The 19,115-nt window shown below is 39.5% G+C and overlaps 1 protein-coding gene across 1 annotated transcript; it reads right to left on the bottom strand.

The window, feature by feature from the left end:
* Positions 1–16,774: 16,774 nt before the first annotated feature.
* LOC124092309 (putative gustatory receptor clone PTE01) lies at positions 16,775–18,644 on the bottom strand. Its single transcript, XM_046443767.1, has 2 exons — positions 18,607–18,644; positions 16,775–17,717 (listed from the first exon to the last, which is right to left on the bottom strand). Exons 1-2 carry the CDS (start codon positions 18,639–18,641, stop codon positions 16,775–16,777), a joined length of 978 nt encoding a protein of 325 aa, XP_046299723.1. The 5' UTR covers positions 18,642–18,644.
* Positions 18,645–19,115: the final 471 nt, after the last annotated feature.

The raw sequence follows: 19,115 nt of genomic DNA on the forward strand, positions 1-19,115 counted from the left end.
GTTGTAATCATTTTGGAACAGAATTTTCAGTTCCTCAAAGGGTTCATCACATAGTTATCATATGAGTCAGTAATTTAAATCCTTGGTATATACCGAGGAAAACTGAAAACATTCACACATAAATATCCACACAAATGTTTATTGTACCATTTTTCATAACTTCCCAAATCTAGGAAAACCAAAATATCCATCAACTGATGAGTGGATAACTTAATGTGATATATCCACATATCCATGAATGTGGTTCAGCCATGAAAACGAATGTCATGTTTATATATGCCAAAATATAGATGAGTCTTGAAAACATTATGATAAATGATAGAAGGCAGACAAATAAAGACCACGTATTACATGATTCCATTTTTTGAGATTATGAAAATATTCTGGAATTGGGTAGTGGTGATGGCTGCACAACCATGTTAATATGTTCAAAAGTACTTCATTTTATACTTTACAGAGTGAATTTGGGTTGTGTGAATTCTAGTTCAAAAATAATTCAAAAATTAAAGTAACATGGTTGTCAAAAGAAAAGTTCATTTAATAGAATCATATTCACTGCTCTTCTGCTTCTGAATTCATAGTCAATGAAATAAATCTGTTCCTACCTAAAGAAAAAAAAATGAAAGTCTGTTTTTATATTTGTAAATTTGCCAGGTGTGATGGCACATGCCTATAATCCCAGCAACTCAGGAGGCTGAGGCAGGAGGATCATGAGTTCAAAGCCAGCCTCATCAAAAGTGAGGTGCTAAGCAACTCAATGAGACCATCTCAAAATAAAATACAAAATAGGGCTGAGGATGTGCCTCAGTGGTCGAATGCCCCTGAGTTCTATCCCCGGTACCCCCCAAAAGTATAAACTTGTAAATTTATTTAATGAATCAGGTAAATGAGGGATTGTATTACAATGATACTATTCTCATTTTTGCAATTCAGATTTATGTCTCTAAGCAGAACTTCCTGTTTTTATTTTCTTATTCCTTTCTTGTGATTTGGGATTTTTTTTTTTATAATTTTTATTGTTGGTTGTTCAAAACATTACATAGTTCTTGATATATCATATTTCACATTTTGATTCAAGTGGGTTATGAACTCCCACTTTTACCCCGTATACAGATTGCAGAATCACATCGGTTACACATCCACTGATTTACATATTGCCATACTAGTGTCTGTTGTATTCTGCTGCCTTTCCTATCCTCTACTATCCCCCTCCCCTCCCCTCCCCTCCCCTCTTCTCTCGTGATTTGGGATTTTGTGCATTGATAATTTAAGGTGTTTTTTTTTGTTTTTTTTTTAATATAGATAAGAATTCAACTCCGGTGTTTTGTCAAAGTGATATATGTTGGTATAGTGTAAAATACTGATCTTCACACAGTTGTTGGTAACTTTCAACTCCTTCAAATATTCCAAAGTTTCCAACAAGCATAGAGTCAAGGGGTTGCTAAGACTGCAGTCATCTCATGGCTATAAATCCCACACTTTTTCTATTATCTGCATTCCCTGTCCCAATCAAACCAACTTTTGTGGTCATGGGGAGGATTTAGGTCCTTCCTGATGGCAAGAGGGCTCCCTCAGTTCCTCAACATGAGGGGCCCTGGGGACAGCTCACAAAACAGCAGGTGGCTTCTTTTGATGTAAGAAAATAGGTGACAAAGCAGCAAAGGGCCAGGCCTACCCAACTATCAAGACATTGGTCTCAAAGCTGCAGGATGTCCCCACAACCTCCCAATAAGCTGATGTTGTGTTGTTCCTAAGTACAGCAAGTGCACCAGGGGCTTCTGATTTCAGCTCAAAAAGAAAATATTTCTCTCACTCCAGAATATATTGCAAAGCTTTGTATAAGTCTGTGTTGTCACCTAATGAAGTCATTAACTAAATGTACTTTTGTCCAGTTGATTTTGAAGTTGATAACACCAGTTGTTCAGAAATTATGATGCTTGGAAAATACCCACACCCTACCCATGAGAGACTTGTGGCTCAGAGAGACAAATCTAGACATTGATTCATAATTAATTGGTATAATAAACTTGAATATGAGTGTGGATAAATGTTAGAAGTAAATTTGGCAAGACCATGTAACCAAACAGCAAGCATATAGAGCTGAACTGGATAGAGAGATGCTTGGTATTGTGAACTTTTAATACATTTGGGTGGCAGCAATTTTTAAATATTAAACTGCAGTCATTTCATATTGAATACATGGGATCAGACATTAGGATCCCTACCATAGTGTTGTGTAAAGGACATGCTGAATAAAACCTAAAAGAGCTATGTTTGTGCAGTTAATTAATCCTTTCCTCTCTGCTTTTTCTAATTTTTGAACACATAATGAATGTTCTTAATGAAAACAAAAAGACCCTGCTGTAGTCTGGCTGGGCACAAAAATAATGAGCCACTCAAACAGGAACAAATTTTATTTTTGAAACTCCCACCAATGCCCTGTATGCTCCCGGGAAATATGCTGACCCACACATGCAGTGTTCTCCTGGACCCACACCAACAGGAAATCCCTCCTCCGGAATTCCCTCCTACTGCACTTCCCCAACCAATGGGAACTCTCCAGGAGTCCTGTAGCAGGCCAAGGTGGACAGCAGGGATCTAATATCCATTTGAATGCAGATATTAACATAATCATATCATCTTAATGGCTTGCTGGCATCACCTTTCAACCAAAAATGCCATGCATCATTACTACTTGGATATGGCTCTTATCAAGACCCTAATGTTTGACCTTTTCTAGATGTTCATGATAAATTTCTACCCTCACTTTTTTACCTTTTATTATTTGTAGAACTATTCAAATCCCACCCTCAATCTATGATTCTTTATCTTGAAAATACTATTTAAGAAATCTAGGTCTTTTATATAGTCCTGATAAAATATAAACTTTACATTTAATTTATAAGAAATGTTTAAATATCTCCTGAGTTATTCCCTCCAGTGAAGGAAGAGGCTACTGGATGTGTGAATGTCAAATTGTCTTTGCTTTGCCTTATGGGGCAGTGAATAATTTCTCCAATGCACATGAAATTTAGAACCTCTGTAAAAGGCAAGTAGTACTCTTTTCTATCCAAAGCTATGAAGTCTAGCAGAGCAATGGCAGAGATAAGGTGCATCTCTATGTTGCAAATTGTTAAATATCCCATTCACCATCTGCATCATTCAAGTTTCTCAAGATAAAAGAATCAATGGAATAATCATTTGAGTAACTGGATAGATGGAGAGATTAATAGAAAGGTGATAGAAGGTAGATATACAAACTGTATATGAGATAACCTTTGCCCTGACTGTGGTAGATTTTGAGTTTATAAGTAAATTATGTTTATTATCTGTCTTGATCTGGTCAAGAGATCATTGTATAAACATGTGATGGTTTCTCAACCCTTAGGATGAAGTGCTACTGAAATTCAAATAAATTTAAATGCATTAACAATAGAGTAGAGTATCATTATCAATTTAATAGATTCCTACATGGTGTGTATTATCTGTTTCATCCTGGAGTTGCTTCCGCTAAGTACCATTAATATGAAGAATCTGAGGCCAGGAGAGCACAAACATGTGTCCCAGTCCACTCAGCTAGTACTTTTCAATTGTGCTAAACACAGTGGTAAACACCTGTCACCCCAGCAACTCAAGAAACTGAGGCAGGGTGATCACAAGTTCAAGGTCAGCCTCAGGAACTTAGCAAGATCCTGCTTCAAATAAAACAAAAAGAGAATTTAAAAGGGCTAAGGGTGTAGCTCAGTAGTAAAGAGCCCCTAGATTCATTCCCAGTACCACAAAAATAAGTATTTCTCGGGTGAATTTTCTACCTCCCCCCATTGATAAGATTATTATGTCAGATAAGAGTTCCTTTATGTTGTGAATCACAAGAAGGGGAGACACAGCAATGAATGAATGTCCAAGGAATGATTTAGGGTTTTTCTGTATTCAGGAGGAAGTTCAAGTGTATTCTATCCATTCAATATTTCCTTTACCAAAGAAATCCATCTCTTTTTTTTAAAATTTCCATGTTCATTGTGGTAAAATACAATAATTTTTTTAAATGTGCCATTTGAATTGGACAATATCATATTAAGTGAAGTAAACCACTTTAACAATTTCTAAGCATGCAGATTGGCAGCATTAGTTACACTGGCATTTTTGTACAACCACCACTATCTCCATATCCAGAAGATTTTCACCTCCCCCATATAAAACTTTTCACTCATTTGAAAAACTGTCATCCTCCACCTCAACAACCATCCACCATGATTGTACCTTGAAACATCATAAGGACTCAGAGCCATTAAACTTCAAGTGTTAACAAGAGGGCACCATTTATAAGCTACATGTTCAGTTTTGCTACTTTTTCCAATTCACATTTCAGAGGATGCCACAGGTACTGAGCTTAGACCATCCTTCTCTGAGTCTCTTCTAGGCACTAGCAATGTCCCTGTTTCTAAGGCTGTGGATGAAGAGAGTTAGCATAGGGGTGGTCACAGTGTCTACCAATGAGAACCCCTCACTGGGAGAATGGAACTCAGCTGATCCAAGGCACTGTCCAAGGTCTGTTTCATAAAATAAGCAAACAACTGCCAGTTGAGAGCAAAAGGTGCAGAACACTTTATAATTCCCACCTGATGAATTTTCAAATGGTGGTAATGGTTTTATAGTAAGAGGAAAGGACTCCCAGGATAAGGTAAAAGCAAACATGGCACCAATGAGTCCCAGCACTATGCTACTGTTAGTAGTCTGAGAACAGGCACGAAGAACACACTGAGGGGGTGAAGGAAGAAATCACCAATTTCCACCTCTAGGAAGCAGAAAAGTTGCAAGGCCAGCAAATGGTACAGCTGAGTCCTAGAGTCTAACAAAGATGATGCCCAACTAAGAGACCACAGAGTCAGGGTCCATGATACTGGTTAGTATAGGGAATGGCCTGTGGCCCCAGAGTGACCCCTTTCCACTCTTATGAGCAGGTTCCCACATCATGACCAGGAACAGTCCTAAGAGGACACGCTGCAGTTACCAGATCATCTGAGAGTTCTGTGAGGTGGAATTCTACATGCATGTTAGTTTTCTGCTTCTGTGTTTATAGGATACCTTTGAGTAAAAAAGAAGGTAGGATAAAGGAAACAGCAAACAAGCACTCAGGACTTTATATGTGTTTACTCCAAGCATTCCCAGTTGAGTATCCAGACCTGAGGCCCACACACCTTCACATCTCACAGTTGTGACAAACTCCATCGTCTTGGAGATCTTCCATCATTGTTTTCTATATTATTCAACTCTTTCTGTACATTTTTTTAGGAACTAAGTATTGAATCCAGGATCTTCTACATACTAGGCAAGCACTCTAACACCGAAGTACATCCACAGCCCTTTTAATATTAAGAACATCCACAGTGTCTCAATAAGTTTCAGAGTCTAGGCTTGAATTTGTGATCCTCCTGCTTCAAACTCCTTACTCATTAGGATGCCTGACATGTGCCATTCTGCCCAACCTACTTTAGGGAATCTAAACAAAAGAGCATTGGAAGACCAAGAACACTAGATATAACAGGCTCATGATCACAGTAATGTGCAGCCTATGCCAGGGGTGTGGGAGATGGAATCACAACATAAGAAATAGCTTTCTACGTTTTAGAAATAGAATTCATTTTAATTAAAGAAAAGCAATAAGCAATTTAGTGTGCTGTATTATTTTCTAAGATAATGGTCTGGATTCTTTCAATGAAGGATATATATTAACATTGCATAAGAGTCAGCACTGCATAATCTGAAGATGACATGGCAGATGAACATTCATTATCAGAACACATTGTTCGGTGCCACTGTTCTTCCAGGAGTTCCAAAACTCTGAGGTTATTCATCTCCCTGTAAGGATAGAAGTAGTCAGCCAAATGCTGTTTATCTTTTAACAATCATTAAATCATACACATCCACAAGAATGGGGTCCTAATTAGAACAAAATACAATCCCTACTTGTATAGTTATATCAAAGTGGATTCTACTGTCATGTGTAACTAAAAAGAACCAATATAAATAAATGAATAAATAAATAAAATCATTCAAAATTCTGTTTCCTTCCTTGTCTTAGTTAGACTTCAAATGTTGGGAAATGTGGTTTAGTTTATAGCACATAATGAACTGCATCACCAACAAGATATGTGGTATTAGTGTAAACTGGGCCTGTCCATGATTAAATAATAATGAAGTGCTTAAAACCAATTTTTGAGTCCTTTTTTTTAAAATCCAGTTTCTGTGATACAAATCCTACAAATACCTGGTGAGGAAAAGAGCTCTTTGCATTTTTTGCTGTGGTAATCTACAGTGCTCTGACAGAGGGCTCCAGTGTTTCTATGTTCATAAACCCTCTCATTTTCTCATTTGAGAAATTTAGCACCATGTATGCCCTCAGAGACCAGGTTTAATCCCAACGTTTTTATGCTATTGCATAGATTTTCACATCAATTTCTAAACTGAAGAATGGATTGTAATTCTCTGACTTCAGTTATGTGGAGGAAACTCAGGTAGTTACTCTGTCAGATTTCACAATGCTACAGTTAGGATAAAATATGAAAGACAACAGTACAGAAACTACTGCAAATACAGGAAAATGGTGATTATAATTATCTAACTTACATGGTTGTTGTAAGAATTTTTTTAACTTTTAAATTTCTTCTTTTAAAATTAAAATGTGGATGCCTATCTATTCTGATATATTTATATATTTGTATATGTAAATTTAAAAATATTTAGATTCCCTGGCATCAAACCAAAACCAATTTAATCAGACTATCTGCCTATGAAATTCTTGGTGGTGGCTTATGTTTTTTTTTATATATATATATATATATATATATATATATATATATATATATATATCAGGGTTTGAACCCATGGTGTTAAACCACTGAACCACATCACTAGCCATTTTTCATTTTTTATTTTGAGACAGGGTCCTGCTAAGTTACTGAGGACCTTGCTAAGCTGCTCAGGCTGGCTTTGAACTTGAGATTCTCCTACCTTGGACTAAGGAGACACTGGGATTACAGGCGTGCACCTCCACACCAATCTGGGTGGTCTTTTCTTATACCAGGGTTGGTAATCTTGGCATTAGAATATATCCTGCCATTCAGAAATCATAAAATAACATTGCCTATTACTCACATGAATAAAACTAACAATTTGAAAATTTAAAATTTAGTAACATCATTTACTAATATTTCCTTAATAACTACAACTGAATCTAGATTGAAATATTCACATTGAACTTTGACTTTTGATAACTCTGCATAATTCCATTCTGCAGAGCTCTCACCGAAACCAACTAGTGGCATAAATTTGTCGGGTAGATTTTGCTCTCTACATTGGCATAACAGTATTGACTTATACATGCATAAACACTTTTCTTAAGAAATTACAAAAAAGAACCTAAACCTCATCTGAGTTGTCAAGAACACACAAATTACTACTTTGAAATATAGTACTTGACAGTAACAAGTGTTTTTCAGCGTATCTGTGAAAGACAAACATTTGTTTCTAATGCTTTAAACAGATGCATAGAAGTACCTATAGAGATGCCATTAAACTTGTAAGTTCATTATTATGGCAATATATTCAAAATTCTTATGCCTCTCTCCACTTCGCACAACTGAGAATTATATGGGTGTAGGTTTGTTGATTGACTTCCACAATTCAAGAATTTTCACTATTGCTATTATACTCCTATATTTATTGTTGCAAAAACAATAAATTGAGGTTTTAAAAAGTTATAATTTCAACCATTCTGAAGTATGTAGATCAGCAGTCTTAATCACATGGATGTGGCTATGACCAATCACTTTCATTTAAATTTAAAATTTTCCATTTTTCTAAACTCATACTTTGTTACAAATGTGAGGATTTTCCAAACATACATTCCCAACACTAGCCAGAGTCATTCCACTAAAAATGTGAGCAACTGAAGCCATTAATATTCCTAAAGAGGCAGATTAACAGAACTCAATATTTCATTTTAATGCCTTTTCCTATATACATTGCAACTGGACCCCACAGGGGATGAGATTAGACCGTCCTGCTGTGCAGCCTCCTCAGGGCACCTTTAATGTCCCTGTTCCTCAGGCTGTAGATGAAGGGGTTCAGCATGGGGGTGACCACAGTGTACACCACTGAGGCCACTGCACCCTTCCTGGGAGAATGTGATGCAGCTGAACCAAGGTACACTCCAAAGCCTGTCCCTATAAATAAACCAACAACTGCCAGGTGAGACCCACAGGTGGAGAAGGCTTTGTACTTCCCCCCTGACGATGGGATCCTCAGAATGGAGGAAACAATTTTATAGTAAGAGAAAAGGATTCCCTGAGATGGGGAAAAGGCCATAAAATGCTCCCAGAATATACAGGACAATGTTATTAGAGAAGGTGTCAGAACAGGAGAGATTCAGAAGTTGAGAAGGGTCACAGAAGAAACTGGAAATTTCCACACTCTTGAAGTTGGTAATTTTTAAGATCATCAAATTGTGCATCTGGGAGTCCCGAAGGCTGAACAAAATGAAACCAAAATTAAGAATCCACAGAGACGAGGGTTCATCATGACCAAATAGTGCAGGGGATGACAGATGGCTACAAACCGGACATAGGCCTTTGCAGTCAGAATCATGTAATCCATACAGACAAAAATGGTAAAAGTAGACATCTGTGTTGGGCAGCCCACATAGGAGATGGCTCTGCTGTGAGTCTGAATGCTCATGAGCATCTTTGGGACCGTGGTGGAGATTGAACAGATGTCAGCCAAGGACAGGTTGGAGAGGAAGAAGTACATGGGGGTGTGGAGGTGGGGGTCAGAGCTGACAGCCAGGATGATGAGCAGGTTCCCAAGCACTGTGACCAGGTACATGGACAGGAACAGTCCAAAGAGGATGGGCTGCAGGTCTGGATCCTCTGAGAGTCCCAGGAGATAGAACCCTGAAATGCGTGTTAAGTTTTGTGCTTCTCTGCTGCTTGGACACCTTTTGAAAAAGCAGAGTGTAAGAAGAAAAAGAAATATATCAGCAGGCACCCCTCACTCTTTGTGCATTTGAATTCAGGTATTCACTAGGAAGCTGCTCACGCTGCAGATCCACATACCCTCAATAGTTCTCAGGAGTGCAACACCCAGTCCTGCTCAATCTTTCACTGTTGCTCTCTCCATCATTTACTGCCGCAGTCTGGCTGGGCACAATCAGGAGCCACTTGTCAAAAGAAACTAACTTTATTTTTAGAACCACACACTCTAAACAAAACAGCCTCTCAGGAAAAACCCTCAGAGCCTCAACTGCCACCACCGGCTTCCCACAAGCCTCTCTCTCCAACACAAGCCTCTCTCCCCACCTCCCACAATCCTCCTGCTCTTGAGGACGATTGGCTGGGTCACGTGGGCAGAGCCAAAAAAGTCCCCCAATGAGCAGCTCCGTGGTCTGAAAGGGCAGGGAAACAGCCCAATGAGCATCACCGCAGAGGAGCCAATCAACTAGATGTTGCTGGGGCCGCTGTGAGCCAATCATTAGCCGGCAGCTGGAAGTTTGCTGGGGCCCCTTCGGGTTTGGCTCTCAACTTTTTACCCCTCTTTCAACACCCTCTTTGGAGACATTGAACTGAGAAAACTTAGAAGCCCAAGAGCAGAGGAGAGAAGAAGATCGTGATCACAATAAAATATATCCTACTGTTTAAGATAAAATTCAGGAAAAGCAATAACTTCTCTACTAAGAAAAAGCAATAGTCATGAAAGCACAGTTATGAATCTTGAACAGCATGTTCTTTTTACCAATGCCCTTGCCCATGCCCTTGCCCTTGCTCCAAGCTTTAGCCCATGCCCTTGGCCCATGCCCCTGTACATTGGGGAAAATAAACAAGTGCAGGGAAAAGTGGTGCAAAATTGTGCAGCTCCACCCTGGCTCACCTCCTGTCCAGGACCTGATACAGCCCTTCTATAAACATTGGACACCCTTCCCAAAACAGGTCTGCCTCTCACCCTCAAGACAACCCACAATTTCAAGAGTGTGGAAATTTCCACACTCTTCAAGAGTGTGGAAATTTCCAGTTTCTTCTGTGACCCTTCTCAACTTCTTAATCTTTCCTGAATGTGTACCTGCCTTCATAAGTAAAACTCTGTCCATGTTTCTGTCCAGCTCCTGCTGAAATCCTTCTCCATCACATATACCAAGAACCCCACTGGTCTGAAGTTGAGCTCCCCCTCTGCCCTGGGAACCCCTTGGACTCATCTCCAGAAACATCTCTTCTCCCATGACATTAGTATCTCTGCCTGATCCCACTCTCCTGCAAACCTGTCTCCCAAACAACCTACTTCATGAGATGGGGAGGTGTGATTTTCTGTCGATGTTTCTATGTCAATATTAATTTATGTTCCCATAAAGGTTTCCATTAAAATTTACATAAAGGGCAACTAAATCTCATCTAAGTAGTGCACAACACAATACCTATTGCCCCAGAAATGCACCGTTTACATTAACTGGAGGTGCTAATTCCATTTGTGAAGATCATTCCTCTACTTCATAGTCTTCATCCTACACAAAGCATTACCTGAAGAAAGTGCATCATTGATCCAGTAAGATTTTCAATATGACAATCATTTCAAAAATGCTGTTCCTCTATCCATATCACACAAATAAGAAATTATCCATAACATGTTGGAACATTGAATGTCCAAGTTTACTACATCAGAGATTCATATATTTACCAATTTTAGAAAATCATCATTATAGTTACACTCAGTAGTTGGATTCATTTTTTTCCATTTCATTATTGTATTATAGTTGTACATAATGGTGAGATTCATTGTTACATATTTATACATACATACAATATAAGGATTTAATTTGGCCAGTATCATTCCCTAGTATTTCTCCTTTCCCTCCCATCCCCCCTCCCCCAGCCCCTTTCCTCTGCCATACTGATCGCCCTTTAATTTTTGAAGAGAATTATAGTTACACATAGTAGTTTTGTTTATCCCAATATAATCATATGCTCATGGAACTTGATTTATTCCATTTCAATCCCCATTCTCTCCCCTAATCCCTCCCTTCCTGACTCCCCCACTCTCCTCCCCCTCCTGTACTTATCTTCCTTTGGCTTATTTATTTGTTATGATTTATTGGTGCTTTCTACGTATACATAACATGGAAGTCACTGTGGTATAGTCATATACCAGAAGTAAGAAGTCCATTAATTCAAATTAATTTTGGTCAGTTTGGGGAAGAAAGATGAGGTGAATTCAACGTTGAAGAAATCTGTTTTTTATGCCTCCCTGTGCCAAGACAAAAATGGACCCCAGTGAGCAAGACAGAGGGAGACATTCTGCCAAATACACAGTGAATACATATGGAGATTCAAAAATAAAATATCCCATCCAGAAACAGGAAAATGTAAACTTCAAGTAGGGGATAATTATTTGAGTGGCATGAAGATTAACTAACATAACTAACATTACTAAGAGCAGCAATATTTAGATCTTATTTTGCCTACAACCTATTCAAATGTCCCATATTATTCCCCAAGACCAAGTATCTATTTAATCCTTAGTCATTGCAATTGTAGCAAAAAAGTCAACTAAGATAACAAGTCTGAATCCAGACATTAGTTACTTGCTCTACTTCACAGAGACAAGAAGTGGGACTGACAGGCTCTGAAATCCATCCACTACATGTTTTTATTCTCTCCCACCACATATAAAGACTCCTGCCTAGGTCCTGAGGTCTTAACTACACCTAAATATCAGGTGTACATTTGAACTCTTTCCAGTTTTATGAGTAAGAATAAAATCAAGACCCAATATTAGATTTGCTTTGAGATAGAGAGGGCTGTTTTCAAGCATGGAGGAGCATATGGTGAGCTCCAAGGAGGTTCTGGAGGGGGCCCAGGAGTGTGTATTCTGCTGAATGATCATCAGCCTCCCCTACTGTGACCTCTCCTGTAACCTGTGGCTGTTCTTCCATAGTGTATGCAGCAAGCGCCCCCACTGCTCTGCCCTGTGATTCCCCAGGAATCCCACAGGAAGAGCACCATGGGCAAGGCTCTCTTTCTGCAGGACACAGAAGAGGAATGGCTAGTGGGCTTGCTGATGGGACAGCCTGCCAGGATTCTCCCTTGATGCGCTGTGTCCATGGTTAGAGGGCCCAATGCAACCAGGCTGCTGTCTCCTAGCAAATAAGAACAAGTTGCATAATTATAACATTCTTCTTATTTTTTACTGTAAAGTAATAATAAATGAGGCATGCGTTATCAGAGTAGGATACACAAGAAGTGAGACAGATAACACAAAATCTGTTCCTCAGCCCCTGAAAGTCAGTTCATGATGCTCTGGTTTCTGTCCTCCCCTCATCATCCTTATCAAGACCACCACAGTTCTTTCCTGGAGCTCAGGAAATGTAATTGAAGGACCAATTTTGCTGTGGTAGGTGAGATTTTTATAGGAAATAAAAACAGCATGGGTGGAGAGCACATTTTAAATAAGATATATGACAGCCCAGCAAAGTATTTAAAAAAAATCACAAATACCATACATGAAAATTGACCTCCTGAAATCCCCCCATCTGGAAACTCCAACGTTGATGTTTGTTCTTCTGATACAGAAGCAATACTTGCAATTCCAAGGCTCCCAGTGCACTTATGGGCTATGCTGCTTCTCTGCTGGGTAATGATAAGGAGTGCCCATCCCAAGACCCACCGATACCTGGTGCCCAACAAAGGCTCAGACTCTGTGCCCAGCATTCCCAGGAATATGATGACAGCTGGGAGCTTCCTGATGCAGAACCACAGCAGGGAGACAGAGTCATGCAGCTCACTGGACAAGAACTATCAGAGAAAGGGCTGCAGGCACAGGCTGATTTTGGACTAACATATGACCTTGGAAGCTCTATGCACAGAGCTCATAATTACAATAATTGGTTTATGCAATGCCCATCTCTGGGATGTCCCAACATTAATGCAGAAAGATGAAAAAGAAAAATTGAGGATCCACTTAAGATTTGGACCCTAGTTGTAATTAGGAAGAAACTTGCATAATCAATTACTTCTTTCATTTTATGTTTTTTAAATACTTCTATTTTTTTTTCTTTTTTTAAAATTTGTTCTAACTGGTTATTCATGAAAGCAGAATGCATTTCAATTAATTCTTTGTACACAAACAGAGCACAACTTCTCATTTCTCTAGCTGAACATGATGCAGAATCACACAACTCATACAATCATACATGTACATAGGGTAATAATGTCCATTTCATTCCTCCATTCTTCCCACCCTCCTCCCGTTACTGCACTATGCCCAGTCCAAAGTTACTCCATTTTCCCCTACCCACCACCCACTATGGATTAGCTTCTGAATATCAGAGAAAGCATTTGGCCTTTGGTTTTTTAAGATTGGCTTATTTGACTTCACGTAATATTCTCCAGCTCTCCATTAGGGTGAGTAATGTTTCACTGTGTATATGCCACATTTTCTTTATCCACTCATCTGTTGAAGGGCATCTAGGTTGGTTCCATAGTTTATCTATTGTGAATTGAGCTGCTATAAACATTGATGTGGCTGTTTCTCTGTAGTATGCTGATTTCAGGTCCTTTGGGTACAGACCAAGGAGTGGGACACCTGGGTTAAATGGTGGTTCCACACCAAAAACTTAACAACAAAACACAAATAACCCAATCAATAAATGGACTAAGGAACTGAACAGCACTTCAAAGAAGATATACAATTGATCAACAAATATATGAAAAAAATGTTCAACATTTCTAGCATTTAGAGAAATGTAAATCAAAAGTACTCTAAGATTTCATCTCACTCCAGTCAGAATGGCAATTATCAAGAGCCATGTTCCTCAAATCCACACAGCATTTCAAATATAGCTTCAGTTATTCAATCTGAATAACTAGCCCAAGTTACATGTACTTTATCATTTCTGTTCTCTAAAATAAAATTGTGTGATACTTATGTCGTGGAAAGACTTTGCATGTGAATTCAAACAATCTACAAATAGAGGATGTGGGGGGAAAAGGCTCACTCATACATTGCTGATGGGACTGCATATTGGTGCCACCACTCTGGAAAGCAGTATGGAGATTTCTTAGAAAACTTGGAATGGAACCACTTCTCTGTTTTTTTTTAAGTTCCATTTTTGTTAGGTTAAAATATAAATAAGAAAAATTACTATTGAACCATAATAAGTATACACTTGAGTGACATTTATTTGGCCATCAAGGGTTTTTTTTTTTGTTTTTTTTTTATTAAACATTCAGTTTTTTGAAAAACAGTGGGTCTATTGCCCAGACGGATTGTCAAAGTACTCTGCAGCATTGGAATGATGTGAAACTCTGAAGTGTGTCTCAGACCAAGCTCTAAGGGTCCTTCACTTCCCTCTGTTCCTGCTTCACGTTTCCTAGGTTCATGAACATCTCTGCCATTGATGTTGAGTAATTGAATGTTGCAGATGCTGTTGAGAGGAAGTTTGGGGCTTCTGTTTCCATGCCAGAGACACAAACAAGAGCTGATCAATATCGACTCCTGAACTTAGGGACATTTTTTAGTAGACTGAAGCTACAGAAAGGAGATCACCACTGTGTAGAAACCCCACTTGAGCATGGCCAGGACCTGTGAATGTAGTGAAAGTCTATTCAATGTTTAACAACATAGTTTTAATTTTTATCTCTCTGTGCCTAATATGGTAGAGGCTCTGGGAAATCAGAAATGAGAAAGAGAAGGTTTTTCACTCAACATACAGCATATACATATGAAAGGAGAATATGAGGCTGTAACATTACAGAAATATGAAAACAGTAATAGGTCACAGGATAATTGATTTGAATAATAAAGAGTGGCATTTCCATATTTATAATAACTAATTTTCTTTTGCTCATATGTTACACCTTCATCACATATCAATGACACAGGAAGAAACAATTTCTGTTTAATCTGGGTTCAATGATGTTGTATCAACTAGAAATCAACTTGGAGAACATTACTGAGTATCATAGACACTAGCACCTGTGTCCACCAACAGCAGCCAAAGTGAAATTGTGAGACTCTGGGTCTGATGCACTCATCTTTTTCAGTGTTTTGCAATAATCAGAAAGTTTTCAACAGAATAAAGAGGTCTTAGTTAGAGCAACATCTCTGGTACATTCTTAACCCTTTAATGTCCCTGAGTAGTAATGAAATCCAGACCTACTTTGCTCCTATTTGATGGAGAGGGTTAATTATAATATACAGGTGGATGTAACAGCTGCAGGTGTGACCTGGAGTTGGGGATACAGGGGGATGTTCCACCTGGACCTTTGTCTTGTCTCAGCCATTCTTGCAGAAATGATGCAACTGATGCCCCTGACTGCTTTGTCCTGGAATCTACAAGAAATCCCAAAGGAAGGGCAAAATAAAACTGGCCCCATCCTGGAGTGACAGGAAACTGAAACACATGATTGTTTTATGGAGGGGACAACCTGTCAGCAGTGGCTTGCACAAATGCCATATGCCTCAAATCCACACAGTGTTTCAAACATGGCTGCAGTTATCCAATCTGAATACCTAGCCCAAGTTACATGCACACCTGTGCTCATTTCTGTTTTCTAACATAAAATTGGGTGATACTTATGCCATGGGAAGACTTTGCACGTGAATTCAAACAACCTAATAGATAGCTTAGCACCTGGCACTCAGAATCCCCAACAAAAATCATCCTCTTCTTCATTCACATTCTCATCATCTCCTTCACAGACCGTCTGGAGTTTTGAGGACACAGTTTAAAGGGATGCCTTTTCTCCCCTTGTGGATGACAGTGTGTGGCACGAAGAGTCAGGTGGCAGTTAAAGAGGACTTTCCATGAGCTTTCTGTTGTGCTCACCACAACAAAGCATATGAACTCACAGTACCATCCCTGACAATCAGCACCTCATTCTCCCATCTGGGTAGATAAAGTGCATGCTCCTCCTGATGGCGAAGAAATAATGCTAGGCAATGTCCTTCCCCCACCCTTCCCTTCCACAGCAGCTCCCGATTCACACTGGGGCTCTGCTGACTTAGAACTAAGAAGGGCAGGTCCAAAGCCCCCACCTCCCTGGTGCCCAGTGGCCCTGACTTCAGCCTCCAGATGTCAACACACGCTCAGTTAGGTACTTCCTAATGCTGACATCTACAGCAGGAAGAGATGCAAAATGGCGCCCACTGAACTGGGTTCCTCAAGCTGAGGGGCTGGAGGCACTGGCTGGTTGTTGAATACTGTGTGATGTTGGTGGCTCAGTGCATGAGGCTCCTAGTTTACCAAGTAGCTGAAGCATATCAGCAACTCTTAAGAGCTTCCTAATATTAATGATGGGGAAGACGAGCAGAAAATGAACATGTACCAGTGTTTATCCATTTATCTCTACAAAGGAAGAGGTTCACCTCTACTATGAATTTTTTATTTCCTAAAAAAAATTAGCTCTATATTACTATAGTTGCAGTAAATTAGGTTATTTTTTTCTTTTAACCATTCTCAAGTATTATGATAAGCATCATCTATCACATAGAAGTTTTTAGAAATATTCATCATCACCATCTCAAAAATCTTTCATCATTTCAAAGTGATCCTTTGTTTCAAATATGAAGAACTCCAAAACAGTCCTTCCCATCATTGGCTGGAGGCATTGCACTTAATGTGATATTAATCCCATTAATGTTCCTGAAGAGGCAGATTTACCCAACTTGATAATTAGTTATAATGGATTTTCCAACACACATTGCAACTGGACACCACAGGGTCTGAGATTTAGGCCATCCTGCTGGGCAGCCTCCTCAGGGCACCTTTAATGTCCCTGTTCCTCAGGCTGTAGATGAAGGGGTTCAGCATGGGGGTGACCACAGTGTACATCATGGAGGCCACTGCACCCTTCCTGGGAGAATGTGATGCAGCTGATCCAAGGTACACTCCAAAGCCTGTGCCTATAAATAAACAAACAACTGCCAGGTGAGAGCCACATGTGGTGAAGGCTTTGTACTTCCCCCCTGAGGATGGGATCCTCAGAATGGTTGAAACAATTTTATAGTAAGAGAAAAAAATCCCTGAGATGGGGAAAAGGCCATAAAATGCTCCCAGAAAATATTTGACAATGTTATTAGAGAAAGTGTCAGAACAGGAGAGATTCAGAATTTGAGAAGGGTCACAAAAGAAACTGGAAATTTCCATCCTCTTGAAGTTGGTAATTTTTAAGATCATCAAATTGTGCATCTGGGAGTCCAAAAGGCTGAACAAAAATGAAACCAAAGTTAAGAAACCACAGAGACGACGATTCATCATGACCAAATAGTGCAGGGGGTGACAGATGGCTACAAACCGATCATAGGCCATCACACTCAGAAGCATATAATCCATACACGCAAAAATGGTAAAAACAGACATCTGTGTTAGGCAGCCCACATAGGAGATGTCTCTGCTGTGAGTTTGGATGTTCACCAGCATCTTGGGGACCGTGGTGGAGATGAAACCAATGTCAGCCAAGGACAGGTTGGAGAGGAAGAAGTACATGGGGGTGTGGAGGTGGGGGTCAGAGCTGACCGCCAGGATGATGAGCAGGTTCCCAAGCACTGTGACCATGTACATGCACAGGAACAGTCCAAAGAGGAGGGGATGCAGGTCTGGATCCTCTGAGATTTCCATTAGATAGAATTCTGATATGTGAGTTAAATTTTGTGCTTTTGTGTTGCTTGGACACCTTTTGAAAAGCAAAGAGTGTAAGAAAAAAAAAAAAGGAACCCATCATCAGGCTCTGCTCGCTCTGCATGCATTTGGATTCAGGTATTCACTAGGAAGCTGCTCACACTGGAGATCCACACGCCCTCAACATAGGTCCCAGTCCTGAGTCACCCAGACTTCCACATTTTTTTCACTGTTGCTCTCTACATCATTCACCCCTCTCTCCACACCCTATTTCAGACATTTAACTAATCAATGTTAAAAGCCTGGGAGCAGAAAGAAGAGGTTCATGATTACAGTAAATTATAGCCTACCATTTAAGGGGAAATTCAGGAAAAGTAATGTTTTGTATTAAGAAAAAAATAATGTTCATGAAAGTTTATTAAGAACCAGCTCAATTTACTTTGTCTTGTTCTAACAAGTTGAGAGTAATGAGTCTCAGTCAGAAAGCATGGTCATGAGCCATTTATCTTCAAAGTGTCTCATCATTTTTTATTTTCTCATTGCCCTCCTCTGCAGATTAAAGCTTGCTCTTTAAAGGCATGTAATGTAATGCAAATTTCCTTGTCTTTGGCACATTTTAAATTTCAATAAATATTATTGAGCTAAATGCACAAAATCAATAGTAACCCTGATCACAAATGTGGCTGAAAGAGATGATATTAAAAACATAAATGATTAAACACTTTGAATAATTTGATTTTACACTGGTTTATTTGTATGAACCCATACAATATCAGCAGAATAGCTGGCATATAGAAGAGCTTTTCACTGTTTTTCTTTCCTTTATTCTGTCCTCCAGCTGACCTGTTAAAACTGGTCTATGGTTTTGTGATCTGAGTTCATCAAGTTTGCAGTTTAATATCTCATCACCAAAAAAGGCCCAAAGCTCAGCTTTTATTTCTAACCACATTATTTCCACTTTGTGGACTCTCTGGTTCATTATAAAACTTGAAAAACATGCCCTTGGCCCATGCCCTTGGCTCATGCCCCTGTAATATGGGGGAAATAAATAATTGCAGGGAAAAGTGGTACAAAATTGTGCACCTCCACCCTGGCTCCACCTCCTGACCAGGACCTGATACAGCCCTTCTATAAACATTCAACACCCAGCCCAAAACAGGGCTTCCCTCAGCCTCAAGACAACCCACATTCTCCCTTGCATGTATACCTGCCTTTAAAAATAAACCTCTGTCCATGCCTCTGTCCAGCTGAAGATTCTTCTCCATCAATATGCCAAGAACCCTACTGGTCTGGAGCTGAGCTCTCCCTCTGCCCTGGGAAGCCCTTGGACCCATCTCCAGAAACATCTTTTTCCCCATAACATTACTATCTCTGCCTGAAAGATTTAAGATTCAGTATTTCCCCTCTCTTTATCTTAAATCCCTAGCTCACTAAGAACTCAAATTTCTCAGGT

This window comes from Marmota monax, unplaced genomic scaffold (genome assembly GCF_021218885.2).
Source record: "Marmota monax isolate L192 unplaced genomic scaffold, Marmota_monax_Labrador192_F-V1.1 WCK01_AAM20220418_F8-fsc00102, whole genome shotgun sequence".
Classification (NCBI taxonomy): domain Eukaryota; kingdom Metazoa; phylum Chordata; class Mammalia; order Rodentia; family Sciuridae; genus Marmota; species Marmota monax.